At 51.5% G+C, this 25,892-nt stretch overlaps 2 protein-coding genes and 2 long non-coding RNA genes across 5 annotated transcripts; 2 read left to right on the forward strand and 2 right to left on the reverse strand.

Moving 5' to 3' along the window:
• Positions 1–445: 445 nt before the first annotated feature.
• On the reverse strand, positions 446–2,036 carry LOC112903322 (probable receptor-like protein kinase At4g10390). Its single transcript, XM_025972565.1, has 2 exons — positions 1,493–2,036; positions 446–1,377 (listed from the first exon to the last, which is right to left on the reverse strand). The coding sequence occupies exons 1-2, from the start codon at positions 1,866–1,868 to the stop codon at positions 683–685; spliced, it is 1,071 nt and encodes a 356-aa protein (XP_025828350.1). The 5' UTR covers positions 1,869–2,036; the 3' UTR covers positions 446–682.
• Positions 2,037–6,193: 4,157 nt separating this feature from the next.
• LOC112878811 (trihelix transcription factor GTL1-like) lies at positions 6,194–9,789 on the reverse strand. 2 transcript variants are annotated; one of them, XM_025943039.1, is made up of 3 exons: positions 9,088–9,789; positions 6,912–8,238; positions 6,194–6,814 (listed from the first exon to the last, which is right to left on the reverse strand). In XM_025943039.1, exons 1-3 carry the CDS (start codon positions 9,477–9,479, stop codon positions 6,554–6,556), a joined length of 1,980 nt encoding a protein of 659 aa, XP_025798824.1. In that variant the 5' UTR covers positions 9,480–9,789; the 3' UTR covers positions 6,194–6,553. The 2 variants fall into 2 exon arrangements, with proteins under 2 accessions (XP_025798824.1, XP_025798832.1); XM_025943047.1 differs by having other exon boundaries at positions 6,690–6,830.
• On the forward strand, positions 9,558–10,097 carry LOC112878824. The gene is made up of 2 exons (XR_003225878.1): positions 9,558–9,631; positions 9,771–10,097. It is a non-coding gene; the product is annotated as an uncharacterized LOC112878824 (long non-coding RNA).
• Positions 10,098–17,717: 7,620 nt separating this feature from the next.
• On the forward strand, positions 17,718–20,320 carry LOC112879096. The gene is made up of 2 exons (XR_003225934.1): positions 17,718–18,020; positions 19,407–20,320. It is a non-coding gene; the product is annotated as an uncharacterized LOC112879096 (long non-coding RNA).
• Positions 20,321–25,892: the final 5,572 nt, after the last annotated feature.

Consider the following 25,892-nt stretch of genomic DNA (forward strand, 5'->3'; position numbering starts at 1 on the left):
GAGTGCTAATAGGTGCGCAAGTTTAGCACCCAACTTTAGCTGACCCAAACAGACACCGAGTTCTTCTTTAGCAGCTTTGAACGATCACTCTGCTATAAGTCTGATGACGAAATGGAAAGACAAATCAAGGACATCAAGCATAAGACAAAAAAAAAATCCTCCGGTGCAACACACATCAGCTTCATTTTGGCGTTTTATTTGTGTCGATCCATTGCACAAAGAAGGTACTCTAACATTGTAGAAGTTCAACTCTCTGGACGCTGCGCTGTAATTTCTATCTACCAGCTGAAAAAACTTACTGAAACTGATGGCATGTTACATGCGGACCGATCGAGATCTACTCAATTCCTTATTGTTATTGAAGATCAACAAACCCCGTCTCAAAGTACGCGCAAGATCACGTCACATGTCCTAGAATAAACTAAACCCCATCAATCTTCAGAAAAACGGACAAGACCAAGTTGGCGATTTGATTAACGAGCCACTGCAAAACCTCTACAAACTACAACCAACCCTGACATCACGAAAACTTTTCTACGTGATCCGAATGCTTCAACAACTGCTAATCCACTACCACATTAACAAATTACTAAACAAACTGAGTAAAAAACATTATCTTTACCATCTACCATCCCTAAACAAAGCTACTGGTATTTACAGCCTGCATCGTACAGCTCATGATTCATGAAGGCGACTTGCCGGCCGGTTTGCTACCGGCGGCGGCGATCAGCGCCGTCGTCTTCTCCTGGAGCTCGCGCACCACCTCCGCCATGGACGGCCGGAGGCCGGGGCCGTCGCTGACACACCGGAGCGCGAGCGACGCCACGGTCGCGGCCTCGTGGGCGTCGTACTCGTCTCCTAGCCTCCGGTCCACCACGTCAGCCACTTTCCCTTCGCTGAGCGTGGGCCCCACGGCGGCGGTGAGCCGGGACCCCGTGTCGGCGCAGATGGCCTCCCGCCCGGTCAGGAGCTCCAGCAGCAGGACGCCGTAGCTGTAGACGTCGCTCTTCTTGGTGGCGACGCCGGAGCGGAGGAAGTGCGGGTCGACGTAGCCCGGGGAGCCCATGACGGGGCGCGCGGACGCCCTGGACGCCGCGGCCTCCGGCGGCGGCTGGAGCGCGGCGGAGAAGCCGACGTGCGCGAAGCCGAAGTCGCAGAGCTTGGCGTCGAGGCTGGCGTCGAGCAGCACGTTGGAGGCCTTGATGTCGCCGTGGATCACCGCCGGGTCGCGGGCCTCGTGGAGGTGCTCGAGCGCCATGGCGACCTGGAACGCGATCGCCATGCGGCGCGCCCACGGGAGCGCCGGCTTGCCGCGGCCGTGGAGCCTCTCGTGGAGGTCGCCGTTCGGGGCGTACTCGAACACCAAGACGCCCTCATCTGCGCGCGGAGAGGGGAAAGGAAAATTCTGTTAGCTCCTCGTCACTTTCAAGCACCCATTGGCACCTAGCTCAGCAGAGCTGATCAATTGTTGATTGTGACCGAGGAAGTTTACCTCGTTCGTCGCAGTAGCCGAGCAGGCGCACGACGTGCGGGTGGCGGAGCGAGAGGAGCACGCCGAGCTCCTGGCAGAACGCCCGGTGGAGCCTTTCGCTGCTGCGCTGCACCTTGACGGCGCCGAGGCGGGAGGAGGAGAGGCAAGCGAGGTAGACGGTGCTGAAGCCGCCCTGGCCGATGACGCGGGACGAGAAGCCCGCCGTGACGGACTCGATCTCGGCCCACGCGAACCGCCTGGCCGCCCCGCCGCCGCCCTTGCCGGCCGGCACGGACGACGCGCCGGCGCCCGGCTCGTCCGCGACGCGGGGGTCGAGCCGGCCCGCCTCACCACTGTCGCCGCGGAAGCACGGGAGGAGGCCGCACCGGTGCAGCATTCTCGTTCTCGCGGCGCGTAGCACGACCGCTCCCGGCTCTTCGCTGGCAGCCGATTCCGAGGGCGAAGCTGGCGGAGCGGTAGGAGCTCGCTCGCGGAGGGAGGCTGAGCTGTGATCGATCTGCCGCTGCGCTGCTGGGGCGCCTTTTTGGCCGTGCTCGGGGGGCTAGATCACAGAACGGCTACCGGCACGGCGGCACCCGCCGCGTTATATACGACACCATGACGCGGGGGGCGGGTGTCCGCCGGGTGGACCTCCACTAATCAGTGCGCGGGCGGGCGCAGCGCATAAACAAAAGGGCGCCGGGCTGAGGTCAGGTCCTCCCCGCGCCCGTCGAGATGCGTGATGCTTCGCCGCACGATCGTCACGGTCACACGTCCCCACTTCTTCTTCCGCCGGAGCGTCACGCCTGCATCTCTCTCTCTCTCTCTCTCTCTCTCTCTCTCTCTCTCTCTCTCGGCATGTGTTCCGCGCCGGTAAACTACGGACAATAATGCGCTCTGCCACTGTCCGGAATGTTGATCTCGCCCGTATTTTTCCCGTGGCAGCAGTTGGGACGCACCGGATCGGGCGATCGATGGGGTAACGTGGAGGGCGACGTGCTACCGGCACCAAGTTGAGGCCAACCCCCCCCCCCCCCCCCTTCCGGCTGCCGTCTGTCAGAGCGCCCTTTCCTGCAGGCCATGGCCATGTTTGATAACCAAACGCCTCCGGCGACCGGTGGACGGACAGTGGACGACTGCATGGATGGGATGGAATCCGATGGCGAGCGAAACGTCCCAAGCGGAAATGTCCGGCGACAGGCGTCCCGCTTTTTCAACGGGCCGGCCGGCCGGCGTGCTTTGCTCCGCTCACTTACCGCGGCCAGGGAGTGAAACCCACTGTCGCGCGGGCACATGCCCCCACTGAGATTCCTGTAGCTGCCTGCCAGATCTCGGCGCCCGGCGCGGCGGCGCCCGCCCACTACCAGTCTACCACCGGGGCTTGCTGGGAGTATGGGAGATACTGGTTTGCTAGCGTACGGAAGGCACATGCTTTTCCGGGGGTAAACACAGAAGTTGAGATCACGTTCACACGCGGGACTGGCGCACTGGCCACTGCAGGCTGCCGGTGAAGAATTTGCAGTGCAGGGTTCAGAAACAACGGGGAGGACGCCACCGGCACATGCGAACCCCCCCGCGCGCACGCGCTTGTGGTGTTGACTGGGCCGTGCAGCTCCCTGAAACGGGAACTGCAGGCGCTGCGATTTTGACTAACCGCGCCCCCACGGTACTCGAACATGCTCTGGGAAAGTTAGACGCGTCTACCCAGTGGCGGACCCAGAAATTCTCAAGAGCCTGGGCCAGCATAACGACCAACTGATAACAAGTTCGATGACCAGTAACAGAAGTAAATTGAGTTGATAGAATAGTTTTAGAACTAACACCATTGTTTAGTACACGAATATGTATAGAGTAAGAAAAAGAATACAACGATCAATGTTTTGCAGCACAAATGTTGCAGTTTGCAGATGTGCCGACGTCTTGCTTTGTTAGGTCGTGCTGGTGATTTACAGCTTTATTGATGTCATCATGAATTTGTGTGCCGTTTTGTGCACTTATGGCTGAGGGCCTGTTTAGATCGGCGCATAAAGGCAAAAATTTTTTGCGTTTACAGCGTTTTTGTCTTTACGCATCTAAACGAACCGGCGCATTTTTTTGGCATTTAGGCCCTGTAAACGTAAAATTTTTTTGCGACGAAATCTTGCTAATTTGAAATACTAAATGAAGTCTATTTACAAAACTTTTTGCACGGATGGGCTGTAAATCGCGAGACGAATCTAATGATACTAATTAATCCATGATTAAGCAATAATTAGCGGATGGATTAAGTAGCATCACTGTTGCAAAACATGGATTAAGTAGGCTCATTAGATTCGTCTCGCGATTTACAGCCCATCCATACAAAAAGTTTTGTAAATAGACTTCATTTAGTACTTCAAATTGGCAAGATTCCTTCGAAAATTTTGCGTTTACGGTTTTTTTGCGTTTACGGCTTTTTTGCGTGTACAGCCGCCATTTTGCGTTTACACGTTTTTGCATTTACATGGGATCTAAACAGGCCCTGAATGAGTGAAAGTGTGAAGGATGATCTATGTCGTCTCTCGTCTCTGCCTCTCTGGCTCTACGTACTGGCTTTTATGTTGTCAGGTGCCTTCTTTATTTCCCAATTCCCAAGATGCCTCTAACTAGTGTTTGCTCGGCTAAACTATGTGCAGATGCGCACCACTGCTCTGCGGAGCCCGGGCACGGGCCCAGGGTCGCCGGGCCCTGGGCCCGCCCCTGCGTCTACCGTTCGCAGAAAACGTGGTTGGTTCTGCAGAAAACCTGAATTTGCAAACTTGCATTGCTTGCCGGCCGGGCCGGAAGCTGTAGAGAAGCTCGGAGGACTGCAACTGCAACTACTCTGATTGGGACGTGTGGCATGCAGCTAGGTTACATTGATCTCTTCGTCATTTCGTGTCCATAGGATTGGCCGGCGTTTACTGAAAGAGAAAAGTTCTGAACAAAATGAAGCTTTAGATCTTACGACGATCGGTGTGTTAATGTGTTATGAACTCTGCCAATGACCAGAACACACGCTTAGAGATTTGTTAGTTACTGTGACATTAGGGCAGCCTAGCGTCGCCATCTGAAACAGTATGATTATGCGGTTGACACAACAATACTTATTTGTCGTACAGTACACTCTTCACCGGATAGTTTCCTTTTGCTTTTTACGGTGTCTGATTTTTCTTTATTTAGGCTTAACAAATCGTCTCCAACGTACTTATGCTCCGTCCACGGTGGCGAAAACTTGGCACCCAATAAAAAGAAAGGCGATTTTTTTTAATTATCCATAAGCATTAGTAGTTGAACAACACCTAAAGGTGTGTTTTCTAGGTCAGGGAGAGGATAATGTCAAACTGATGGTCTAGTTGCTCGACAGGATAGTGTTCTCACGGTAAGATGGGGACTGAATTTAAGCAAACTAAAATCTAAAATGATGGCTACAATAACCACTATGAAGCCATATATCAAGGAGAGCGAAGGATGGTGGTCACTAATTTAGCAAAGGAGAGCAAAGGTCTCTTGACATGTTTCACGCATTGCCAGAATATTCTTAGTATGGTTTCACCACCAAGCATTGAGAGTTTGAGACCTGAACTTTGACACCATGAAAAGAAATCTTTATGGGACTAGGCCTTTGGGATAGAATTAATGGAATATCAGTGTTTCTGAAATCATGAGACATGACATGCTGCAATGCTTGCTGGATTATCTGTTTATTTTATTGGAGCTATACATTTATCTACAATGCATGTTGTAAGCAATATTTTTCTGCACACCTTGTCCGATCATAGTTGTGCTTGCTCCATCATTGATTAGTGTTGGATTTCTCAAGTGCTTCAGGTAACTCTGTGCTAACTGGTATGGTCTAGAAAGTCTATGACACAAGGATTTCAATGTGAATGAATCAAGTTTGATAAGCCAAATCCACGTGAGATTTGAGAGGACTTTACTTTTTGAGACATGGAGAGAGGTCTTTTCCTATCTGAATCTAGGGATGAAATTTATTATATATTTACATGCTTCATTGTCTGATATATGATTTCACATCACTTCTTTTCCCCATAACTCTGACCGGTATTGCTCCAACTGGGGTCTGCAGCTACACAATGTAACCTTCTGCTATAGACTCTAGGTTCTGAATTTCAAGCAACCTGTTTATCCATGTGGTTTTCAGTTACAGCGTTTGATCAGGATAACTTCACCGCTACAGGCAAAAGCCATGCGCTTGAACCTCAACTGCAGTCTTACACGAACAATTTTCCCCATCTGTAATGGTCGGTGTGTAGTTACTGTGTAATTGGTTTTGCAGTGCCAGACTTACTGAGATACGAACAGTTACATGATTTATAGTTACTGTGTGTATGAACTCTCAGATGTAGTTATACCATGAATTAATGTTTCACTCCCTGTTATAATGTATATACATGGATATGTTGTATGCCCATATTGAGTTAAATCTGTGGTGATGTGGTGGCTCCTGTCGTCAACTGTTTGGCATGTCTCTCTGTCAACACTCCTCATGTTCTAGTTACCATTCATTAGGAACAATGTCCCTGATGCACATGAGTAAAGAAAGGACTGCATGTAACCAAACACCCTAATGAGTGGAACTAAATTCGAATTCACAAATGCCATGTCCAGTACCTGAAACGGGACCTAAGGTCCTAAGCCTGACAACAAGACCAGAAACCGGCAAAATGTAATCTGAAACATTCAGAAAGATAAAACCACTTGTAGCTGAAATTGGACGCTCCAAATTCCTGACCAAATTGTATCGGAAATGACTACAGAAGTTAAGACTGTCACATGAATGTACAATCGTTGGAAATAAGCTAAAGTATAACATGACCTATGGTAAGGGGAAAAAAGAAACTTTTTGTTTAGGCGCCTCTGCTACCTCCTCTGTTCTTCAGTCTCACTCCTTGTTTTTTTGTCTTTCATGATTGGATGCTTATTACAGAAACAAATCAATAAATGGTGTGGGGATGGTGCCAGTATCACAGGCAGAACGAGTATAATTGATGATTATGAGCCGGAAAAGGCGGTGATTGGCTGGTGCTGATCAGCTGGCTCCGGGTCCTGCAGCATTGCCGTCTACTGAACGGCAAGGAAGGAGCTCCTCGTTGGGGCAGCTGAACTCGTCGGTGCCGCAGCCGTCGCTGGTGGTGCAGGTGCGTCGTTGCCACTGCTCCCGATCACATTAGGATTCTGGAAGGCCGTCTTGTACTTCATTTTGTCTTCATCGTTGCTTTCTTCAGTGTAGTCGCCTCCCATGTCGTTGTCGTCGCTCTCCGTCTCGTCTGCTCCGAACTGCTGCAGCAGCTGATTTGTTCCTTTCACGGCGTCCTCTGCCCTCTGCGCAACGTCAATTCTGAATTTTGATTAGCGCGTGAGCAATTAGTTGATTTCCAAGTTTGGAAACCTTTACGGTACAGTGAATACTCGATGTTACCTTGTTTTCGGTGGTCGCTGGTGCCGTCTCGCCGTTGCCGGGACGGGGAGGAGCATGCACGTTTCCCTGTCCATCGTTCCTCAACCCGTCAGCATCGTTGCTGCTCTTCCCCTCGAGCTCGCGCTGGTTCGGGTTCCCCTGCGATGTGACGGCGCCGGCGCCGGCGCCGGCGGCCGTATACGCTCCAGGTGCGGTGCTGCTGCCTCCGGCGGCGAAGCGTTTCTTGCGGTACATGGCGTCGAGATGGTGGAAGTAAGGACAAGTCTTGGAGTCCTCAGGTCGCCTCTTGTTGCTCTCCTTCACCTTCTTGTAGTACTTGTTGATGTTCTCCCACTTCTCCTTGCACCGCTTGGCGCTCCGGTTGTACCCGATCCTGCGCATCCCGGCGGCGATGTCCTCCCAGAGCGGCCCCTTGGCCCCCGCGTCGTGGTACTGCTCGTCCTTCTCGGTCCGCAGCTGGATCAGCACCTGCACCTCCTCCTTCGGCCACCGCGACGGCATCGACCCGCCGCTACCCTCGCCCCCAGCCCACGCCCGGGCCTCCTCCAGCTTGGGAGGCGCGGGCACCGGCTGAAGCGAAGTGGGCTGGGCCGCCGCGTCATGGCGAGGCGACGGAGGGGTGCGGTCGGGCATGGGCAGGGCGACGGCGATCGGGGGAGGGAGCCGCGTGGGCTCCCCTTGCTGCCCCCCGCCGACACGCTGGAGGAATGCGATCAGCGCGGCGTCGCGGGAGGCCGCGACGGCGCGCTCCCTGGCGAGCTGCTCCCGCTCGCGGTTCATGCGGGCGACCTCCTGCCGCCGCCACGCCTCCTCCCGCGCCGTGCGCTCCGCCTCCCACCGCTCGAGCGTCTCCAGGAACACGCGCTGCATCGCGTCCTGCTTCTCCGTGACCTGCCTCATCATCCCCTCGAAGATGGCCATGATCTCCCTGTCGTCGCCCCCGCCCTCGCCGTTGCCGGGCCCCGCCTCCGCGACATCGAGGTCGTCGTCCGACTCGGACTCGGACTCGGACCCCGACATCGACGAGAAGCTGAGGTCCGGCAGGCCGGCGCCGGCGGGAGGCCCTCCTACCGTCGCAGGCGCAGCCGTCCACGCCATTGCCCCCGACGGTTGATGGTCGCCTCGCACCGCGGCCGCCATGCCCGTGGCCTGCCGCTGCTGCTGCGCCGCGGCGTGGAGCGCCTCGAGCTGCGCGAAGAAGCGGTAGCTCCTGCCGTCCTGGCGCCCGGCGCGGGCGTCCTTGGTGCGCCTGTAGTACTTGTCCACGTTCTCGAACTTCTCCTTGCACTTCTTGGCGCTCCGGTGGTATCCCAGCCCCGCAAGCTTCCTGCAAAACGCGCGCACCCCAACACGACACGGCCGCGCACGCACCCGTTAGCTCTTTCTCGCGTTCACGTCTCAACCAAGCGGGTCATGAAGTGGTGATGACTTCGTTGTATGCGCAGTGCGAAGTATCTTTCATCAATTTTCAATAAAAAAAGGAAGTATCTTTCATCAAAGAGAGTGGAAGGGGCGAGTCAAAGCTCGTCATCATTCCGTCCTCCGCCGCTGAAAGGGACCGGACGTACGCGCGGAAGGAGGAATTTGGAATTTGGAAGCGGATCCCAGACATGTAAAGCGACGACGGAGGAAAGGAAAAAGAAAGCAATCAGCCTTCAGCCATCAGCAGTGCTGGTGCTAGCAACCAGCAGAGATGTGGTGATGATGTCAAGTTGAGGGCATCCTGTCCGAGGAACTTAAACTAAGTGAGGCGGTGACGGCGGCAAAATGTCTCCTTTCTTCTTCCTTGAAAACCTGAGCGCATCGACCGGCGTGCATTAAGAGGAAGAGAGGAATAGAAAAGGCAGTGCAGCTGCTAGCCTGCAGGCTGCAGGCTGCTGCCATGTCGGTGCGGCCTGCCGCTGCACGCACAATCACGCCGCGGCGCCGAGATCCTTATCGTCCTTGGCTTGCACTTACACCTACCACTTCGCTACGCTCCAGTCTCACAGAAACCGGGGAGCATTACGCCAAAGGCGCCGGAGAAAAGCATGGGGTGGTAAAGAGATGACAGGATAGCTCGCCATCATTTCACCAGCGACACCGAACGGGGAGGTGAATTCCGTGGAACCGTTAGGATAGCCGCATTCTGCAGGAGGAGAAAGAGAGAAGAAGGAATTGCGGCTCGCTTTCTCACCTGGCGACGTCCTCCCAGAGCGGCGCCTTGAGGGGGGCGATCCGGAAGTCGGCGTCCATCTCCGTCCGGATCCTGATGAGCGCCAGCGTCTCCTCGCGCGGCCACCGGTGGCCGCCGCCGGACCCCGACGCTCCCGCGCCGCCGGCGCCGACGTCGGCCGGCACGTCGTCGTCCTGCAGGCTGGCCGCGGCGGCAGCGCTGGAGCCGCCCGCTGGCAATTCCTCGAAGTTACCCCTCGCCGTCCCCGCAGCCGCAGACTGCAGCTCCATCGGCAGCGGAGGGATGATGGCGGCGACGGACGCGGGCCCCGTCGGCGTCGGCAAGAACGGGTCCGCGCCAGCCGTCGTCGGGGCCATGTACGGGAACCCGGCGCCACCATGGTGGTGCAGCATGGCCGCCACCACCTTTCCTTCCCCTGCCCAAGACACGGAACTCCGTTGATCTACCACCTCGCAGGGGCCTAGGCAATAGAAAATTGCGGCATCACTTGACCAGCGCTGCGACTACCCAGCGGTGTCTCTCTCGCCTCCGGCCTACAAGTACTGTACGTGCTACCAACTACCATTAGTCTAGGAGAGCAATTCCGGGCACTGAATTGGGGAGAATTCTTGCTTCTACACCCATCTTTCCCAGCCCCCGTTCCCCTCCCGTCTCTCTCACTCTCTCTCTTTCTCTCGGCGCAGACAGGGAGAGTGAGCGCAGCAAGGAAGATTAGGGACTTACGGCGCCCCTGGACGCCGGGTTATGAGGGAAATTGGCAGCGAGGGGCAGTGCAGCTAGGGGAGGAGGAAGAGGGACGGTGGTGAAAGGGATGGGATGGGGTCGTGGACAACTGGAAAGAGGCAAAAGAGGGTGGAGGGCAGGCAGAGAAAGCCAAGAGCCTCTACAAAGGGGAGGCTGGGGTATGGTACATGTGTAAACTCCACTAGATACGAGTGCCTTTAAGATTTCTTGTATGTATCTCCCTCACAAGATTTATGGACTATGTATTAAATTCATTTTTTCCCTCATATTTTGTATTTTGAAGTGATCAATTTTTTCATGATTTTCCATTTAGAAGCAGTGTTCAATATTAAATTTTAATAACTAATAACATATTAATGATCTTATTGAGCTTTCAGTTCTCGCAAACATATCATAATCTCGTAACTATCGACTTCTTTATGTAGTATATGAAAGTTTACGTAGACTACAATCCTATATGCCAATGTTTATATTCATTTTTTATTTAAGGGGAAAAGGTGTTCAATAATTACTCTAGAAAATAGTCTAAGTGTTGCCAGACATGGGATTTTTAGATTGGGTTTACAGTATCTCTAGAAAATTACTCTCGAAAATAGTTAGGAAAAAGAAGATAGTACACAATCGAGAACCAAGTACTAAGTGTTGCTCCCAAAATTTACACAAAGACAAACATGCCCTCCTTAGGCCTGTCCAGTAGCACAAACTACTTTCTTGCAGCCTCTCTAACATGGTTATAAGCATCCTCATCAGGGTTGCTCACACACTAGCTCCTTGATGAGCACATTGTAGCGGCCGTGAACAGTGCATGTGGCAATGTGGACGTAGATATGTGCGGATCTAACGTGGAGAAAATTAAAGGAGACCCAAGCAAAATGTTTGGATGGATGGCTTCGTCCGACCTACATAAGGAAGTGCAAAAGCGAAGAGGTACATAATTTTGTTTGCCCTTAGAACCCTCAAAGGCAGACCTTAGGTGTTATACATTCGATCATGAATACGGGCCCACGAGAGAGGTATATACATACTGCTAACATGGATACTAATTATGATAGTTTTTTAAAATAATTGGGCCCATTTTGTTACATCCATATCTGCATGCCATGGCCGAATAGCAGAAAGTGGATGAGTTGGATAATGACATTAGTGTATGTGACATCTATGTAGTGTCTGGTGTGTCTATGGCATGTGGAACCACGTCTTGTTTCCACGTTTTCGACTTGTCGGGTGCTACCAAGCTAAATTCCTCCTCATATTATTTTCAGAAAAAAAATGAACGTGGCAAAGGCAAAAGGTTTCAAACATATGGCTACACGATTGCTGCAAATTAAAGCTGCGCTGCGCAATCCGTGTGTTTAATGAGCCAAACGCAATCACAGAGCGGCGAGCGGATAGATGGCCGGATGTGATCTTGTCAGAGAGATGCGTGATCCAAGGAAACGCCCCGCTGCAGGCGCAGGCGGTACGCGCGAGCCGGCAGGCTAGGGGACACACGTACAGAGGTCAGAAATGGGCGCCCGGCCCGGGCACCCCCGGCCATCGCTAGCGACACCGGTGGGGGGCAAAGCAACAGGGGAGGGGAGGGGGGCGCGCAGGGCGCCATCAATGAACGGGCACCGGCGCCGGGCGCGGCCGCCGCCAACGCTCGCTTCTCCGGGTTGGGATCTGCCGGTTCCGTGCACGGATCGCTGCTCCCTTTCCTTTGCCTGGCGTGGCCTCGCCGCCGTGCCGGGACCCGGCCAGCCGGGCCAGGGCCTGCTCCTCTCTGTCTCTGAGGCGATAAGAATTTGGAGTCGATCAGGCCGGATCACTGCAACGCCGAGGGTCCTGTTGAGACAGATACAGTGGGACTCTGGAGCTGCTTGCATTTCCCTGCGAGATCGAGGAGGTTGGCGCTGTGTTTGTACATTGACCGTAGGGGCGGCGAGGAAAGAGCAACGTGCCATGATCATGTGGTGCTGCAACGTCTATGTCTACGCATCCTTGGACCACTGCCTCATCCAGTCATTCTTTCTCCCAACGCTTTGGACACTGCTGGTCCTAGACGTACTCTGGTAGTATTTATTCTCGTTCCCATTATTGTTTTCTCTTTCTTTTCTGGTGCCGAGGCAGGCTGCAGGCCGTGTCCACTTATCAGGAATTCCAGGCTCCAAAGTTTCAGGGAAGAGACCATTATCCAGCAGTGGTGGTTAAAAGAGCTTTGCGTTGCCAAGCTTGGTTTAAAGCAAATCCGCACATGCCTTGCCTGCGTGTGTGACGAGATGATGAGCACGAGTGTTTTCTTCCAGTTAGTTGTTGAGCTACTCTGTTCTGCGCTTATCTGCCAATTTGAAGAGAAGATCAAAGTAGTAAATTTCAGACAAGGTCAGAAGGAAAGCGTGCCCACTGATTGCAAATGTGTGGAGTACTAGTACACTAACAACATTCCCTGGACAGTACAAAATAATCGAAGGTGCGAGTTCACTCGCCCGGAAAAGCATCAAGTGGCACACGGAATTCCAGTGGCAGTGGCAGCCATCGGTTGCCTTTGTTTCCGGCATCGGCAAGCTCTGACTCTGAGACCATGCACGCACGCGCGTACGACGCGCGCGTTCTCTTCGAGCGACACGAAAGAGACCCAATCATCATCCGCTCCGGACAGCGAGTTTAATACGCGGCGTAAATCGCTGCACACGTCGGGCGTGAGCATCGATCGACCGTGTGCCGTAGTAAAACGGTAAGCACGTACGGGCCGACCGGTCGAGCAGCCCCCACGTGGTAGGCTAGTACAACGGCCGCCTCCTGGCCGGTCCCCTCGCCGTCGCCGGCACACGTACACGCCCCCTACCGCCCTACGCGCCCGTGCCGCCAGAAACCCAGCGTCGGGCCGGATCCCCTCAGAAAACGAGCACCGGCTAGCGACCTCCCATACCCACATGGGAAAGGCTCTCAGCAGCGTGCTGCAGAGCTCGCGCCCTGCCGATCGAGCTCGCGGCTTCGGAGAGTGAAGGCGCGGCAGGGCGGCACGTTGGCACTCTTCATCAGGTGCAGGCTGCCGCCGGCTGCTGTTTCCGCATCAGATAGGACTAGGAGGGCCCGGCCGGCTAGCTCTCGAGTCATGACATGTTGGCATGACGGCGGTGAGCTACTGTTTTTTCTTTTCTTTTCTTTTCTTTTTTTTGAAACGAAATGGGGAGCTACTGCTGAACTTGAAAGTGGTTGCAGCAGCCTGCTGGCAGAAAACATCCTGGCGCAGCGTTACTTACTGTTCGTAAGTCACTGAAGCTACTGTTCTACAGTCTTGGAGCGAATTGCTGGCTGCTGCAGTAGGATGTGCTTGGGGGCGGCAGCACAGTGCGCATCTAGCAGCAGCAGCTCACGTTTTGAACTCGTTCCTGTGCTTTGTAATTTTGTCCAGCAGATCTATGGGCCGAGGAGAAGGGAAAGGAGGAGTTTGGGCCCCTGATTTCGGCATGGTTGGGCCTTTGGCTAGGCCGAGGCAACTCATTAGAATACAGAAAAGGCTTCCGGAAACCGGCGGGTACCTGCTTGTTTGTTGTGGTACCTTTCTAGTTTTTACCTCCCTAGCTAGCTAGCCTGGATTTCCTTTTTATTGTTTTCGGTGAGTTGTTGCTGCAGCCCCAGCTTGCTGTGAAGTAGGAGTAGTGTTTCTTGGGCACCTTCTATAAAGAGAAGGGTGATCAGAACAAAAAAAGGGGGACTTTTTGTTGGAGGGCAAAGAGACGGCTTCGACACAAGATGCGATGGCCAACAGAACATACGATGCTTTTTTAGACGCAATTCTAACCATGTTTGGGAAAAATAAACGAACATTACATCACGGAGTGGGGAACGGCCGCAGGCACCAGGCACATTCCTCACTCTATGCGACTGCGCTGCTCCTTTCATTGGTACACTTCACTTGCTTGCTCGTGTGTGGTGACCTGTGGGCTGTGGGATCACAAGCAATACAATGACTCGTCTGATCTTTTATGAGTCAATTATCATATATACGCAGTAGTCTTGCTGTTGCTTTGAAGAGACAAGAGAGGGTATTTCAACACATTGGTTCTAAGGCTAGGTTTGGTTACGTCACATCGGATATTTGATGCTAATTAGAAGTATTAAGCATAGATTAATGATAGAATAAATTCTATAACCTCTAGACTTTTTTCTATACGAATATATTAAGCCTACTTAGTCCATGATTAGCCCATGTGATGCTACAGTAAATATGTGTTAATCATAGATTAAGTAGGCTTAATAGATTCGTCTCGCGAATAAATCCTAAGCTTATGCAGTTAGTTTTATAATTATCTTATGCTTAGTCTTTCTAATTGGTATCAAAATATTCGATGTGATAGAGTTTATTATAAGCATCAGGAAATAGCCCCTAACTCTTTTAGTTTAGAGACTACCATGCTAAGATATTTTTTCTGCTAAAACGATTTGTATAAGTTACATGGCACATTTGATTATGAAATAATTCTGCACCTTCTTAGTATATGCACATAACCTAGTACCAATTTTCCATGTACGTGCACCTTAATCCATGCCTCCTGAGAAGTAGAAGAAACTAGGAAATGAAGATGCAAATAGACAGATTATTGCCTTTGCATCTATGCGTACGTAACTGCTGAAGACCCTTCCCACTCTTTTTAGGAGCTGTTTGACCAAGACTTGTAGCACTGGAAATTATTAACCTTGATGAGGCTGTAAACCGGTAACTTACGGGGTAGGTCAACTAAAGTACCAAACAGGGCCTAAAAAGTTCAGGTCCTCATTCTCTCAAGCAGTCAGTCAGTCAGTCCGCATTGGCCCCCCTTCCGTGTTTCTCGGTATCAGCTCCCTTTTCAAATCCTTCTGCCCCTTTTCAGCCGCTCAGAAACTCGCTCGCCTTTTCCATTTCCTTTCGCAAGTGCCACACCCACACGCCAAAGCTTCAGAAACTTGTCCGTGCATACTACCCCTACTTTTTACCATGAGTACTAGCTTGTCTGTCTATTGTTTGCAGGCAACAGAAAGTGGTCGAAAACATTGTTTCAGAAGAAAGAACGGCAGCAAGCGAAAACGAAAGGCACTTTGCTCTCAGTGGATGCTGGGTAGGCAGAAGCTGACACTTGAAGTGGTTAGTTCGGCTGATGCAGCTGCTTCGACGTGTGCTCGCTGCCATTGGGAAGTGGTTAGTTCGGCTCATTGGGAAGCTCTTCTTTTAATCTGATGGCGTCGATTATTTGTGCACATCATCCCCGTCTAGTACTGGTTCACCCAGACGAGTTAGGCAACACACACTGTAGATTTGTCTGTGCCCAAGCGGAGGAGCATCCCTGAGCTTTTCTGTTCATGCTAGTAAAAAAAAGGCCCCCGGGTCGTTTCGTACCACTGGGCCCTGGGCGAAATTGAAGCGAGTCTGGGCTTGGATTACTTTAAGGCCCGCACAACCACGGGAAACAGTTTGGGTGACGCGACGTTTACGTGCTGCCGCTTTGCCCGGCCGCCGCGCGTTGACGAAGGTGAGGCGGTGGAGCCCGCCGCGGCGATGGTGACCGGCTGACCGCTGCTCTTCTGCGGCCGGTTAGCACGGCCGCTGCCCCTCCGTGTGGCCTAGCTCCCCGTCTCCCGGCGTGCGTTCGCTCCCAGTCCCAGTCCCAGTCCCAGCGCGCGCGCGCACGGGGCGATTCGCTCCACGGGAGAGCGCACGAACTCGTAGCACCGGCAGGAGGGAGGAGGGGAGGACACGCGCCGCGCCGGGCACGGTAGGACGCACGCGCGCGGGGTGCGCGTTGGCTGGCGCAGAAGAACCGCGCGGCTGGGGCCTGGGGTGGGCTGGTGGGGGTGGCGTGGAGCGGGCGCGCGGCGGGAGGAGCGAGCGGGGCTAGCAGAGCCTGGGCGCCCGTTCCGGCCCTGCGCGGGACAGGCCCTGACCTCGTCACGTCTCCTCCACTTGTTCGCGCCCCTCGACCCCGAGCAGCAGAGAGCCAGCCCTGCGTGCGGCACGGCGCGGCGCGGCGCGCCACCGGGAACCAGGACAAGCGACTTGACGCGACCATCGTGCGGCCGCCTCTGTGACCAGGTCGCGGCGTGGTGACCTGATCAACGGCCGGCTTGCCTGATCCTCTTGTGTTGCATTAGGCGCTGCTGCTGATAATGCAGCGATGCGAGCTCACGTATGCACTGGCAGTGTGCGCGCGTGCCGTGGAGCTGCTGCGCTCGATCGCCCATTCAATACGCGGCCGGCCGTGGGGCAGGCAGGCAGGCAGGTCGACAACGTTGCATGGAGGGCAGGCCAGGACAGGCCGCCGCTCACGCGTCGCTGCATGGATCGCGTCAGCCGGACGGATCGGAGCAGAGGGAGATCGATCGATCGAAATCAATTCGAAGCCAAGCTAGCCAGCTACCCCTCCCCTCCTGCAGGCTGCTGTGCGTACGTCCATTCAAGGCGAGTGTGCATGTCGACGCACGTACACGCTGACAAACTAGCTCCTGGTAACAGCACATGCAGACATGCAGTCCAGTCGATGGAGCTGTGAGATCAACAAAGCGGTCAAAGTTTCGTTCTAACCTCAGTTAATTAATTGATTATTCCATCATCATAAGAGACATTCCCAATCGTCCTTAGTCGCCTCCAGAGTCCAGCCATCCAGAAAAAAATAAAATAAAATGTATAGATCCATGAGCCGGATCTCGTTAGCCCATGCATCCGAATCCTATGGCCGGCCCCGGCCAACACGATCGCTTTCGCGGTTGCCTGCGGGAGAGGGAACGAGCTCGGTGCCCATGCCAGGACAACAGTTATGCTTGCAAATGGCATGGGAGATGGAGAGAATCCTGTCCATGGTGGCGTTGGTGCTAGACTAAGAGGGTATTTGGTTTCCGAGAATTAAACTTTAGCTCTGTCATGTCAAAAAGAATTTTATCATTTATAAGTATTAAATAAAGTCTAATTATAAAATTAATTACAGAACCACAGGGCTAATTCGCGAGACGAATCTAATGAGATATATTAATTTATGATTAGCGGATGGTTACTATAGCATCACTGTTGCAAATCATAGATTAATTAGGTTTATTAAATTCATCTCACGAATTAGCATTTATCTGTATAAAAAAATTTAAACAGATTTTATTTAATACTGCTAAATAGTAAAATTCTTTTTCTTAATATGATGGAGCTGAAGTTTAGTCCGTCGGACCAAACAGCGCCCTGATCGTGCAATATCTTCGTGCACATGAGCACATCGCATTGACGCAGCTGCTCTGATGACCCATACGCCTACGCCAGGCCATAGTCCGGCTCGCGTCCTTGTCGCTCTGGACAGCACGACCACCAGCACGTGCAGTACTCTTCACGTATAGTACGCCACACACGCACGCACATGTCTGAATGTCTCCGTTTGCAAGCTCTTCCCAATTCTTTCCTGCCAAATCACAAAACCCAATCAGTTGATGAATCTTCTTGCCACAAAACTAGATCATCAAGTATACGAGCTCAGTTTTAAAGCAGTAGTGGGCACTTTATTTCTAGATAATGCTGAATGCGATTTTTGGGGCATCAACACACACATGGCGAGCTACAGCCCAACACATCCTTCAATTCGCTGGCCGGGTGCGCGAGAACAAGACATGATTTTTCACCAACTTTCCGGGACCTCCATTTGTGAAGCTTGGTATCGGTAACTGTAAACGTAGAGCTGGGGGCCACGCTAGGGCCCGGGTTAGCTCAGCTTCTCATCACGATCGATGCTCATAAAAAACGCCACGTCATTTCTGCTGGTCTTGCTGATCCTTTCTTGAATTTGTCCCTCCCCAATTCTGACCCCCTAAATGCAATGATTTCACTTATGATGATAGCGTCCTCTCTCTCTCTCTCTCTCTCTCTCTCTCTCTCTCTCTCTCCCACCTTCTTTATAGATACCAACAGACCGTCGTCCTCGCCAGCTCTGGCCTCTGGCGTCTCCCCCCTTGAAACAAGCCGAGTCATGCGGGGGGGAAGAAAAGGAGGAGAAGAAGAAGAAGGAATCGCAACAGATCGGGAAGGAAAACGAGGGAGCTTTCTTACTTTGAGGGGAATGTTGTCTGGCTCGAGGTGCGCAGAAACCTAGTGAGGGAGATCTCTCATCGATCTAGGTTGATCTCGGACCAGGCTTCATTCCCCTCAAGTAGAGCTCCCGTTCCGCGCCGATTCCCCTCGTGTTCTTGCCTCGCCTCGCATGGTGAGTCTCGATCTCTTGGTCATCGATCTAGCGATCCTCTCTCTTGGCCGGTTTCAACATCTGATGGCTAGGTTGTGCCCGTGGCTACAACCATGCATGATTAGGATATGATTATCCCGGCGAATGTTTCCTTGTGTTGGGTTTCGTGCGATCTAGCATGCAGCAGATTGGTGCAATCATGAGGATTCTTGACTCTGAATAACCTGCATGCTTTCTCCTCTTTTCTTTAAACTATGGCATGGCATCTTGCTTTCTAGTTGTGGTCTTTTTCCCCTGCCCACTTTTTCCGGGATCCCTAATCTGACAGGAGAAAGATAGATGGGGGAAAGTTTGTGTATCATCGATGACTTTTACATGATGAAGGATCTTCTTATCTTCTCTTCTGATCCGTACTATAGCATCTTTACCTTTCTCTCTCCTAGACCTAGCTGCGCTAATCTCTCTTTTCATCTCAAGAGATTTCGTTAGATCCCCATCTAACGCTAATCATATTACACCACTCTGTATAGAGATAGTACCAATCTCCTGAATATCAAAAGATACTGTATCCCTATGTGTGTTTTCGAATGGTGAAGACGAAGGAGCATACAGCATGATGCGCACCTTTTTGCCTGAGCTCATACAAGCATGATGCGCACCTTTTTGCCTGAGCTCATACGTTCTCTTGTTGATGCAGAATAAATATTGCCATCTACTACTAACATCAATGGCAGATTTAATTTGTTTCTTCGGAAGACCAGGCCAAAAATTACGGTATTGGGGTGTGGTTCATGAGTAGTTTGTCTCCTTCCCTTTGTTTCCTCATACATCAAAGCAGGACACATGCTGCTGATCAACCTGTCCCAGGGCCGGGGGGGGGGGGGGGGGGGGGGCAGGCAATGTAACTTTGCAATTCTACCTCCACCCGCCATGTGCTGTATCTTCCAACTATGTGCACGTTATCATGAAACATTCCATGAATGTGTAGTGGTAGAGCCTACATACAACCATATAAAGGGCTATCGTAATGGCGCTTTATGGGTGTTCTACATGCACTGCTTATAGTAGTGTTAGCAGGAACTCATATGACATCTCATATATGCATTATTTGGATAATTTAATAGTGATATATTGAGATCGTCTTTCATGTTGGAAAGGCTTAAATCACATTGCTGCTGGTTGCTCACTGAATTTTGGAAATGAAGTGAGTAAAAATTCAAAACTCAGATTATTCATATGATACAAATGGGTTTTGCTTAAGTTGTTTCTCTATATTATTCTATGTATATATCTGAGCAGTTACTGTTCTTGTGCTCACAAATGTTGATACACATGCAGCTTACTGGTATGTTAATGCACAAAGGAGGCAGTATATACTCTTTTAATATATGCGTCTGACTGGCGCAGGTTAATGCACAAAGGACGCAGATTTTAATATATGCAGGTAACTTGTTGTCAGGCACAGCCAGCTGGTTAACTTTTTTTTACAGGTCAGGAGTGAGTACGTTTGAGGTTTGAGCTCAACAAGTTCATGTGCTATGTTGATTAGCATTACTCTTTTTTGGAGAAGGGACAGGTAATTCTGCAGTCTCATATAGATCACTAATAATGTCACAAGTTTACTGTTAGAGATTATGTCTGTGTATGCAAAAGAAGTACAAGCAAGCAAGACCAGTCCATACAAGATTTGTATTCTCATGACTGTTTTAGCTGTCTTCAACTTTCCATGTGATGCATGTCCACACACGGTATTACAGCTATAGTACTTCTGTAGCCAAATGACAAAATTGATGAAGACAGAGAAATGATCATAACATTAGGCAAAAGAAAGCATGAAATAAAACAACTAGTGAATGATGTGGTTCCTTTCGAGAGAGAAAAAAAGGATGTGGTTCTTGTTTGTATGGAATACCAGATTAACTTTCTTTTGAGATGACACCGAAACTTTAGAGGCAGGTTTTGGAAAGATGAAACTTTTTGTAAAGGCCAGGAATCAACAGGCAACACAAATTGGAGAAGCAGTTGAGCAAGACAGTCACGTGCATGCGATGGAATTATCCTTTTTAAGTGTGTGCATCAAGTACCATTGTCTTGTTGGAGACTTGGAGGAGGTGACCTGCATGGTTAGGTGTACCAAAACCCTAGCAATGGTTTAGGTGTCCTTGCTCTGTACACTGTACTAAAATATACTCCTTGGTGGAATGGGAGTTTCAGGGTTCATATCTATCCATGGATGCCAATTTATGTCTACAACATACATTGGTTAGAGCTCTGAACCAAAGAGAGGATAATAAAGTTTCTCACTCCAAATAGATTCAGAACTCGGATGGGTTGAAAAAAATTAGAGTATCCTTGACTAATGCTAATGCTAGCTACTGGTATTACTCTCCCTCTCTCTCCTACGTAGCACTTCTGATTCATAACTCTGAGTTGAGAAAATAAGTAGCTAATTTCTCTCTCCTCTCGCTCTCTCTCATGATGTGACTACTGCGAAGGAGAGAAAACAAGAATAAAAACATGATGTGAAGACATGGTGCTGGCATACCAGCATTTGACAGAATATACAGTGTCCCATCTTATCTGCAATAAAGGAGCGGCGTCCTGCCGACTGTATATATATTACCAAGCAGAAGAAGTTCTTTGCGAGTGCATACGACAGATCAGTTGACAAGCATCTGCTATCGGTATTCGGTAGTACACTACTACTGAAAAAAAATGGATAAAAAGGACATACAGTATGTCTTCACGCCACGCTACGTCATGCAGTTCTTTCTGTTACTTTTTGCGGGAAAGCACGGCGCATATATCCCTCCCGTCCCAGCTCTGCAAAACAGGTGGCCGTCTGAAAAAGAAACTTGGGCCTGATTAGGATCTACGCACCTAATCTCCTTGACTTCAACCAAACCAAAGGAGACCGTGGCTTGTGCAGTGCTACCGCTACCACCAGCCCGTCTTCCAAATTCCAAAAGCTGAGCTGGCGGACGTGTAGCTGCGAAAAGGCAGATCGATGGAAGCAAAATTCCAGAGAATGACCACAGCTCCCTCCTCCTACTCTCACTCAGTCTCGTGTGTCCCTCTCAAGCAAGCTTGCTTTCACCCCACTGGTACTGTTCCCCTTGGTCTCCAGAGGGGCCGGGGATGGCGGAAAACAAGGAGCCACCAGCCTCTGTGCGCGGCAGCTTTGGCGTCCCCTCCCTGTGCCGCCGGTGGTGGACCACCGTCCACCGCTTTGCCGGTGCATTGGCAGATCCATGGCCACTGCCCACTGCATGCGAGAAGCCAAGTTTGACAGTTCGCCGCGGCCTTGGCGTTACCACACGTCCACGCTCTTGATAGATCTGTGTCCATCCTGGACAGGCTACCGAAAGCCCTGGGCCTGGGGAAACCATGCCCTCGTTTAACTGCTTTGTCAGTCAGCCAGTGGGCACACTGAAGCTACGCACAGTGCCTGCGTGCCGGGGGTTTACGAGTTTATCCTCCATTTCCCTGTTGTGTTGTGAACTATATGGGTCCAAATGAACCCTTTTTCTTCTTGTTTGAACTATATGGGTAACATTCAGGCCCAATATGTGCGATGATGCTCCTCCCCGTCGAAAGTTAGTAACTAGGCTCAAAATGAGTAACCTGGCCCATTTATAAAATGAAGTGTTTCCAACTTTCTAGCCCACCAAGAACAACCTGCCTAGCAGTGTGGTGACGAATTGATGTCGTTGTGACAGACAGGTGACAACAATGGCTTGTCGAGTTTGGCTACGTGTAAGTCCATACTAGTAGATTGATCGGTCAATCAATGGCATGAGAGTCCAAGTTTTCGCCTTCGACGGTGAAATGATCAGAAAGCAGCCGGGGCTCGATTTGAATGTTTTTGGCTTCGGCAATAACTTCAGTCGTCTCTGGGAAAAGTGGCCTTAGTAAAGTGGAAAAAGAACCTTTTGCCAAGCGAACAGATCAGGTGGCAAAGGTTCCGCGTCCTAACAACATCACACTCACGTCGATCAGCAGACGTGATTTGAAGTTTAAGAATTGGTTCTGCGGGTATTGTGCGCGATAATGACAACAGGGAAAATCCCAAGAGCTACCTTTATTAAGGTACAATGAGCTATTGTCCCAATCCCAAACCTGAGTCGTCTAGTGTATCAACATGTGTCTGCTATGATATTTTTTTAAACAAAATGGAATAGCCTGCTAAACATTTTGTCTTGTAAGTTTTTAAAAAGTTACCTGTCGAAGGAAATCTCCAGCCGGGTGGCGGAACGCACCCGCCTAATCCTAGTTTAGGAAGAGTTTGGGGAGACCTAGGAGCGCTTGATCAAAGGGCGGATGAACACGGGAAAGACGCGAGGATTTAGTGTGGTTCGGGCCGCCGGAGCGTAATACACTACGTCCACTAGAGTGTTGTATTGCTTGAGTATACTTGTGGACAGCTTGTGGGTCTAGACCTTGTGAGAGCCTGAGAAAAAACTTGTGTTCTAACGGGTGTACTCTCCCTTTTATAGACCAAAGGGAGTGCTTACATTGTGCGGGGCCCCGACAGGTGGGTCCGGCCAACAGGAGCCTAGTATATGAGAGATATGGAGATCTTTCTCTCCAGCTCCTCTCTGTAGTCGTCTCGATCGGGAAGTTGATGTGCGTATCTACAACCAGGATATGGTCTTGTGCCGCGTTACCGGCACAGTGCCTGCTGTCAGTGTTACGCACAGTGGAAGACGTGCTGTCACTGTTGGGCTAGAACCCTCCGACAGGCGTAGGAGCTGCGCTGACCCGCCGCGCCGTCACTGTAAGTGCAATCAAGCTTTTTGTAGATTTTGGCGTTGATGACCACCTAATTAGGGAACTAATGAGATTCATCGAGATGACATGCAGGGAATTTTAAAAGGAGGATGATGTACAGGTTGGAGGATCCCCAAATCAATATGATGGCTGTCGGAGGAAATCTCCAGCCGGGTGGCGGAATGCACCCGCCTAATCCTAGTTAAGTATGGGTTTGGAGGAGACTTAGGAGCGCTCGATCGATGCGTGGTTGAACGCAGGAAAGACACAGGAATTTAGAGTGGTTCGGGCCGCCGGAGCGTAACACCCTACATCCACTTGGAAGTTGTATTGGTGGTAGAAGCCTGTCTGAAAGCTTTGTGAATCTTTTTTTCTAACGAGTGCACTCTCCCTTTTATAGTCCAAGGGGAGTGCTTACACTGTGCGGGGCACTGACAGGTGGGCCCATCCAACAGGAGCCTGTTCTACGAGAGATATGGAGATCTTCATCTCCAGCTCCTCTCCGTAGTCTTCTCTATCGAGAAGTTGATGTGCGTATCTGCAGCTAGGATATCGCCGTGTGCAGCCTTGTCTGCACAGTGACCGCTGTCAGTGTTACCCAACAGTGAAGCCGTGCTACCACTGTTGGGTGGGAACCTGTCAGGCGAAGGAGCAGCGCTGACCCGCTGCTCCGTTGCCACTGCGTGCACTGTGGCAGCGCACGCCTCTGCTCTCCTGTTACAGGCCATCATCACGCACGAGCGCGGCGCCGTGACGGGACTGTACGCCGCTTGCGCACAGTATGCGGTGACACGACGCGCCGCCTTGGAAACAGACGGGCTTACCGTAGTGTCAGCCTACCTGCCCCGTGTGTCAGCAGCAGGCCATGCTTTTTGACTTGGGCGTGCCCGGCCCAACTACCGCATTAAATAATGGTAGGTGGGCTGGAGACCCGCGAAGAGTCTTCTGCCATGGGCACGTGGCAGGGCCAGCCCCGCTCTCACCGCGGGGGCAGCACGTGGCGACACCGGACCCCTTCCCGGGGGGAGGGGGGTCCGGTCCCCCGAGGCCGGTTGGAGTGGTCGGGCCTGTGATGGTCTGGCCACCACACATAGCGGCCCCAGACCTCCCTAGGGAGGGAGTCCGGGTCCGCGGGGGCTACCCGAGAGCCTCCTTGCCTTCATGGGCACGTGAAGGTCCCGGACCTCTAAGAGCATGGGGAAGGTCCGGAGACCATGGTCCCAGCTGCCAGGCCTGGGCCGTATGCCACGTCACCCAGAAGGCACGGGGGTGATTACGGATGGTAAGACGCTAAGGGTCTAGACACCCTAGCAGGAGGTACCCCTGTCCGTATGTACCGATGTAGGATCAAGAACACCGACTAGAGGGGGGGTGAATAGGCGGTTTAAAAACTAAAACTCACAACACTAGAGAAAATTTGATTAGTAACACAAGAGAGTCCTATGTCATGCTACTACAATCTCTAAAAGGTTTGCAACCTAGGGTGACAAGATACAATTCAAGCTCTAATAAATTAAATTGCTCAAAGTAAAACAAAGATAAAAAGAGCAAGAGAGACAACCAAGCTTGACACACAAATTTATCCCGTGGTGTCGATGACTTGCCGGTCACCCCTAATCCACGTTGAGGTGGATTCCAAGAATTAACCGCTCCTCTATCAAGAACCTCTTGATCTTGAGCCGGCTAGAAGCAAGGAACCACTCCACACCTCGATTTCACTAGAGTTGCTCTTCACCACTCCGGCAAGGTGAGCACAAAACCTCTCACAACCGAAATCGGGGCTTCTCAACAATCCCCTTCAAGAAGCTCCACGAAATCACCTTCTCCAAGCCGTCTAGGGAGCGGCAACTCCCAAGAGTAACAAGTCAATGATCCTTGCTTCAAGATTCCCTAGTGCCACAAAGCTCAAACTCTAAATGCAATGCACTAGGAAGCACTCTCACTCTCAAAAATGCAAATCCTTAGCAAGTGTGTGAGAGAGAGGGATGTCTTAGCCCTAGAGAGTCAAGAATGTTGTCCAAATGGCCAAGAGAGACACCCAAGTGCCGGGCAAAGGGTATATATAGACATCCCATCAAAAACTAGCCGTTACAGTCTTTTCTGCGAGATCGCGGACCGTCCGGTTTCAAAAATCGGACCGTCCGCAGTTATAAACCAGAGAGTCAGAGAGCATTTAATGCGTGTCAGAACTAGCCGTTACAGCCCCGGCGGACCGTCCGCCACAAACCAGCGGACCGTCCGCAGTTAAGAGTTCCACAACTCCAGAGACATGAGGGTCTCTGGAACACTCCTGGAATTAGCCTGCGGACCGTCCTCCACCAAGGGGCGGACCGTCCGCCGTTCAACCTAGAGGAACAAGCAGAGATAACAATGTTTCTGGATCAATTTATCAGAGTGCCTGCGGACCGTCCGCACCACAGAAGCGGACCGTCCGCGGGCCACACAAATTAGACAGACCAGAGAACATCCTTTCTGGAACGAGAAAAAGTTACAGTGGCGGACCGTCCGCCCAGGAGGACCGGACCGTCCGCCAGCCACCAGATAAACCCTCTAAGCCTTTCTGGAACGGGAAAGAGTTACAGTGGCGGACCGTCCGCCCAGGAGGACCGGACCGTCCGCCAGCCACCAGATAAACTCTCTAAGCCTTTCTGGAACGGTAGCGGACCGTCCGCACCCAAGGGGCGGACCGTCCGCTCTTGAGCAGTCAGCACTCAAATAAGTTCTTTTTCAAAACCCGGCAAAGCGTAGTTAGCCCTCATGCATGCATTAGATATTTTGAGCAAAATGGCACTAGAGACCTGTCAAGCACGAGTACATGACCCCTCTTGATAGTACGGCTATCTATCCAACAAATCCGGTCACTTATCATCCACTAAGCACCTTGTGACCGGTAAAATTCAAAAGACCCTATTTTATACCTTTGCCTTGAGTCCAAACTTTTCTCATCGTCTCCAGAAATCCACACGTTCGCAAATAACTCTTATTCATCCGTGGATCAACCTATACTCATTTTCTCAAAAAGAATTGTTAATCCACAAACCGTTGTCATTAATTACCAAAACACGAATTAGGGGCCTAGATGCTTTCAACCGACAATGGCTATCTTGACTCATGAAGGCTTAA

The sequence above is a fragment of the Panicum hallii genome, chromosome 1 (assembly GCF_002211085.1).
Source record: "Panicum hallii strain FIL2 chromosome 1, PHallii_v3.1, whole genome shotgun sequence".
In the NCBI taxonomy this organism is placed as follows: Eukaryota; Viridiplantae; Streptophyta; class Magnoliopsida; order Poales; family Poaceae; genus Panicum; species Panicum hallii.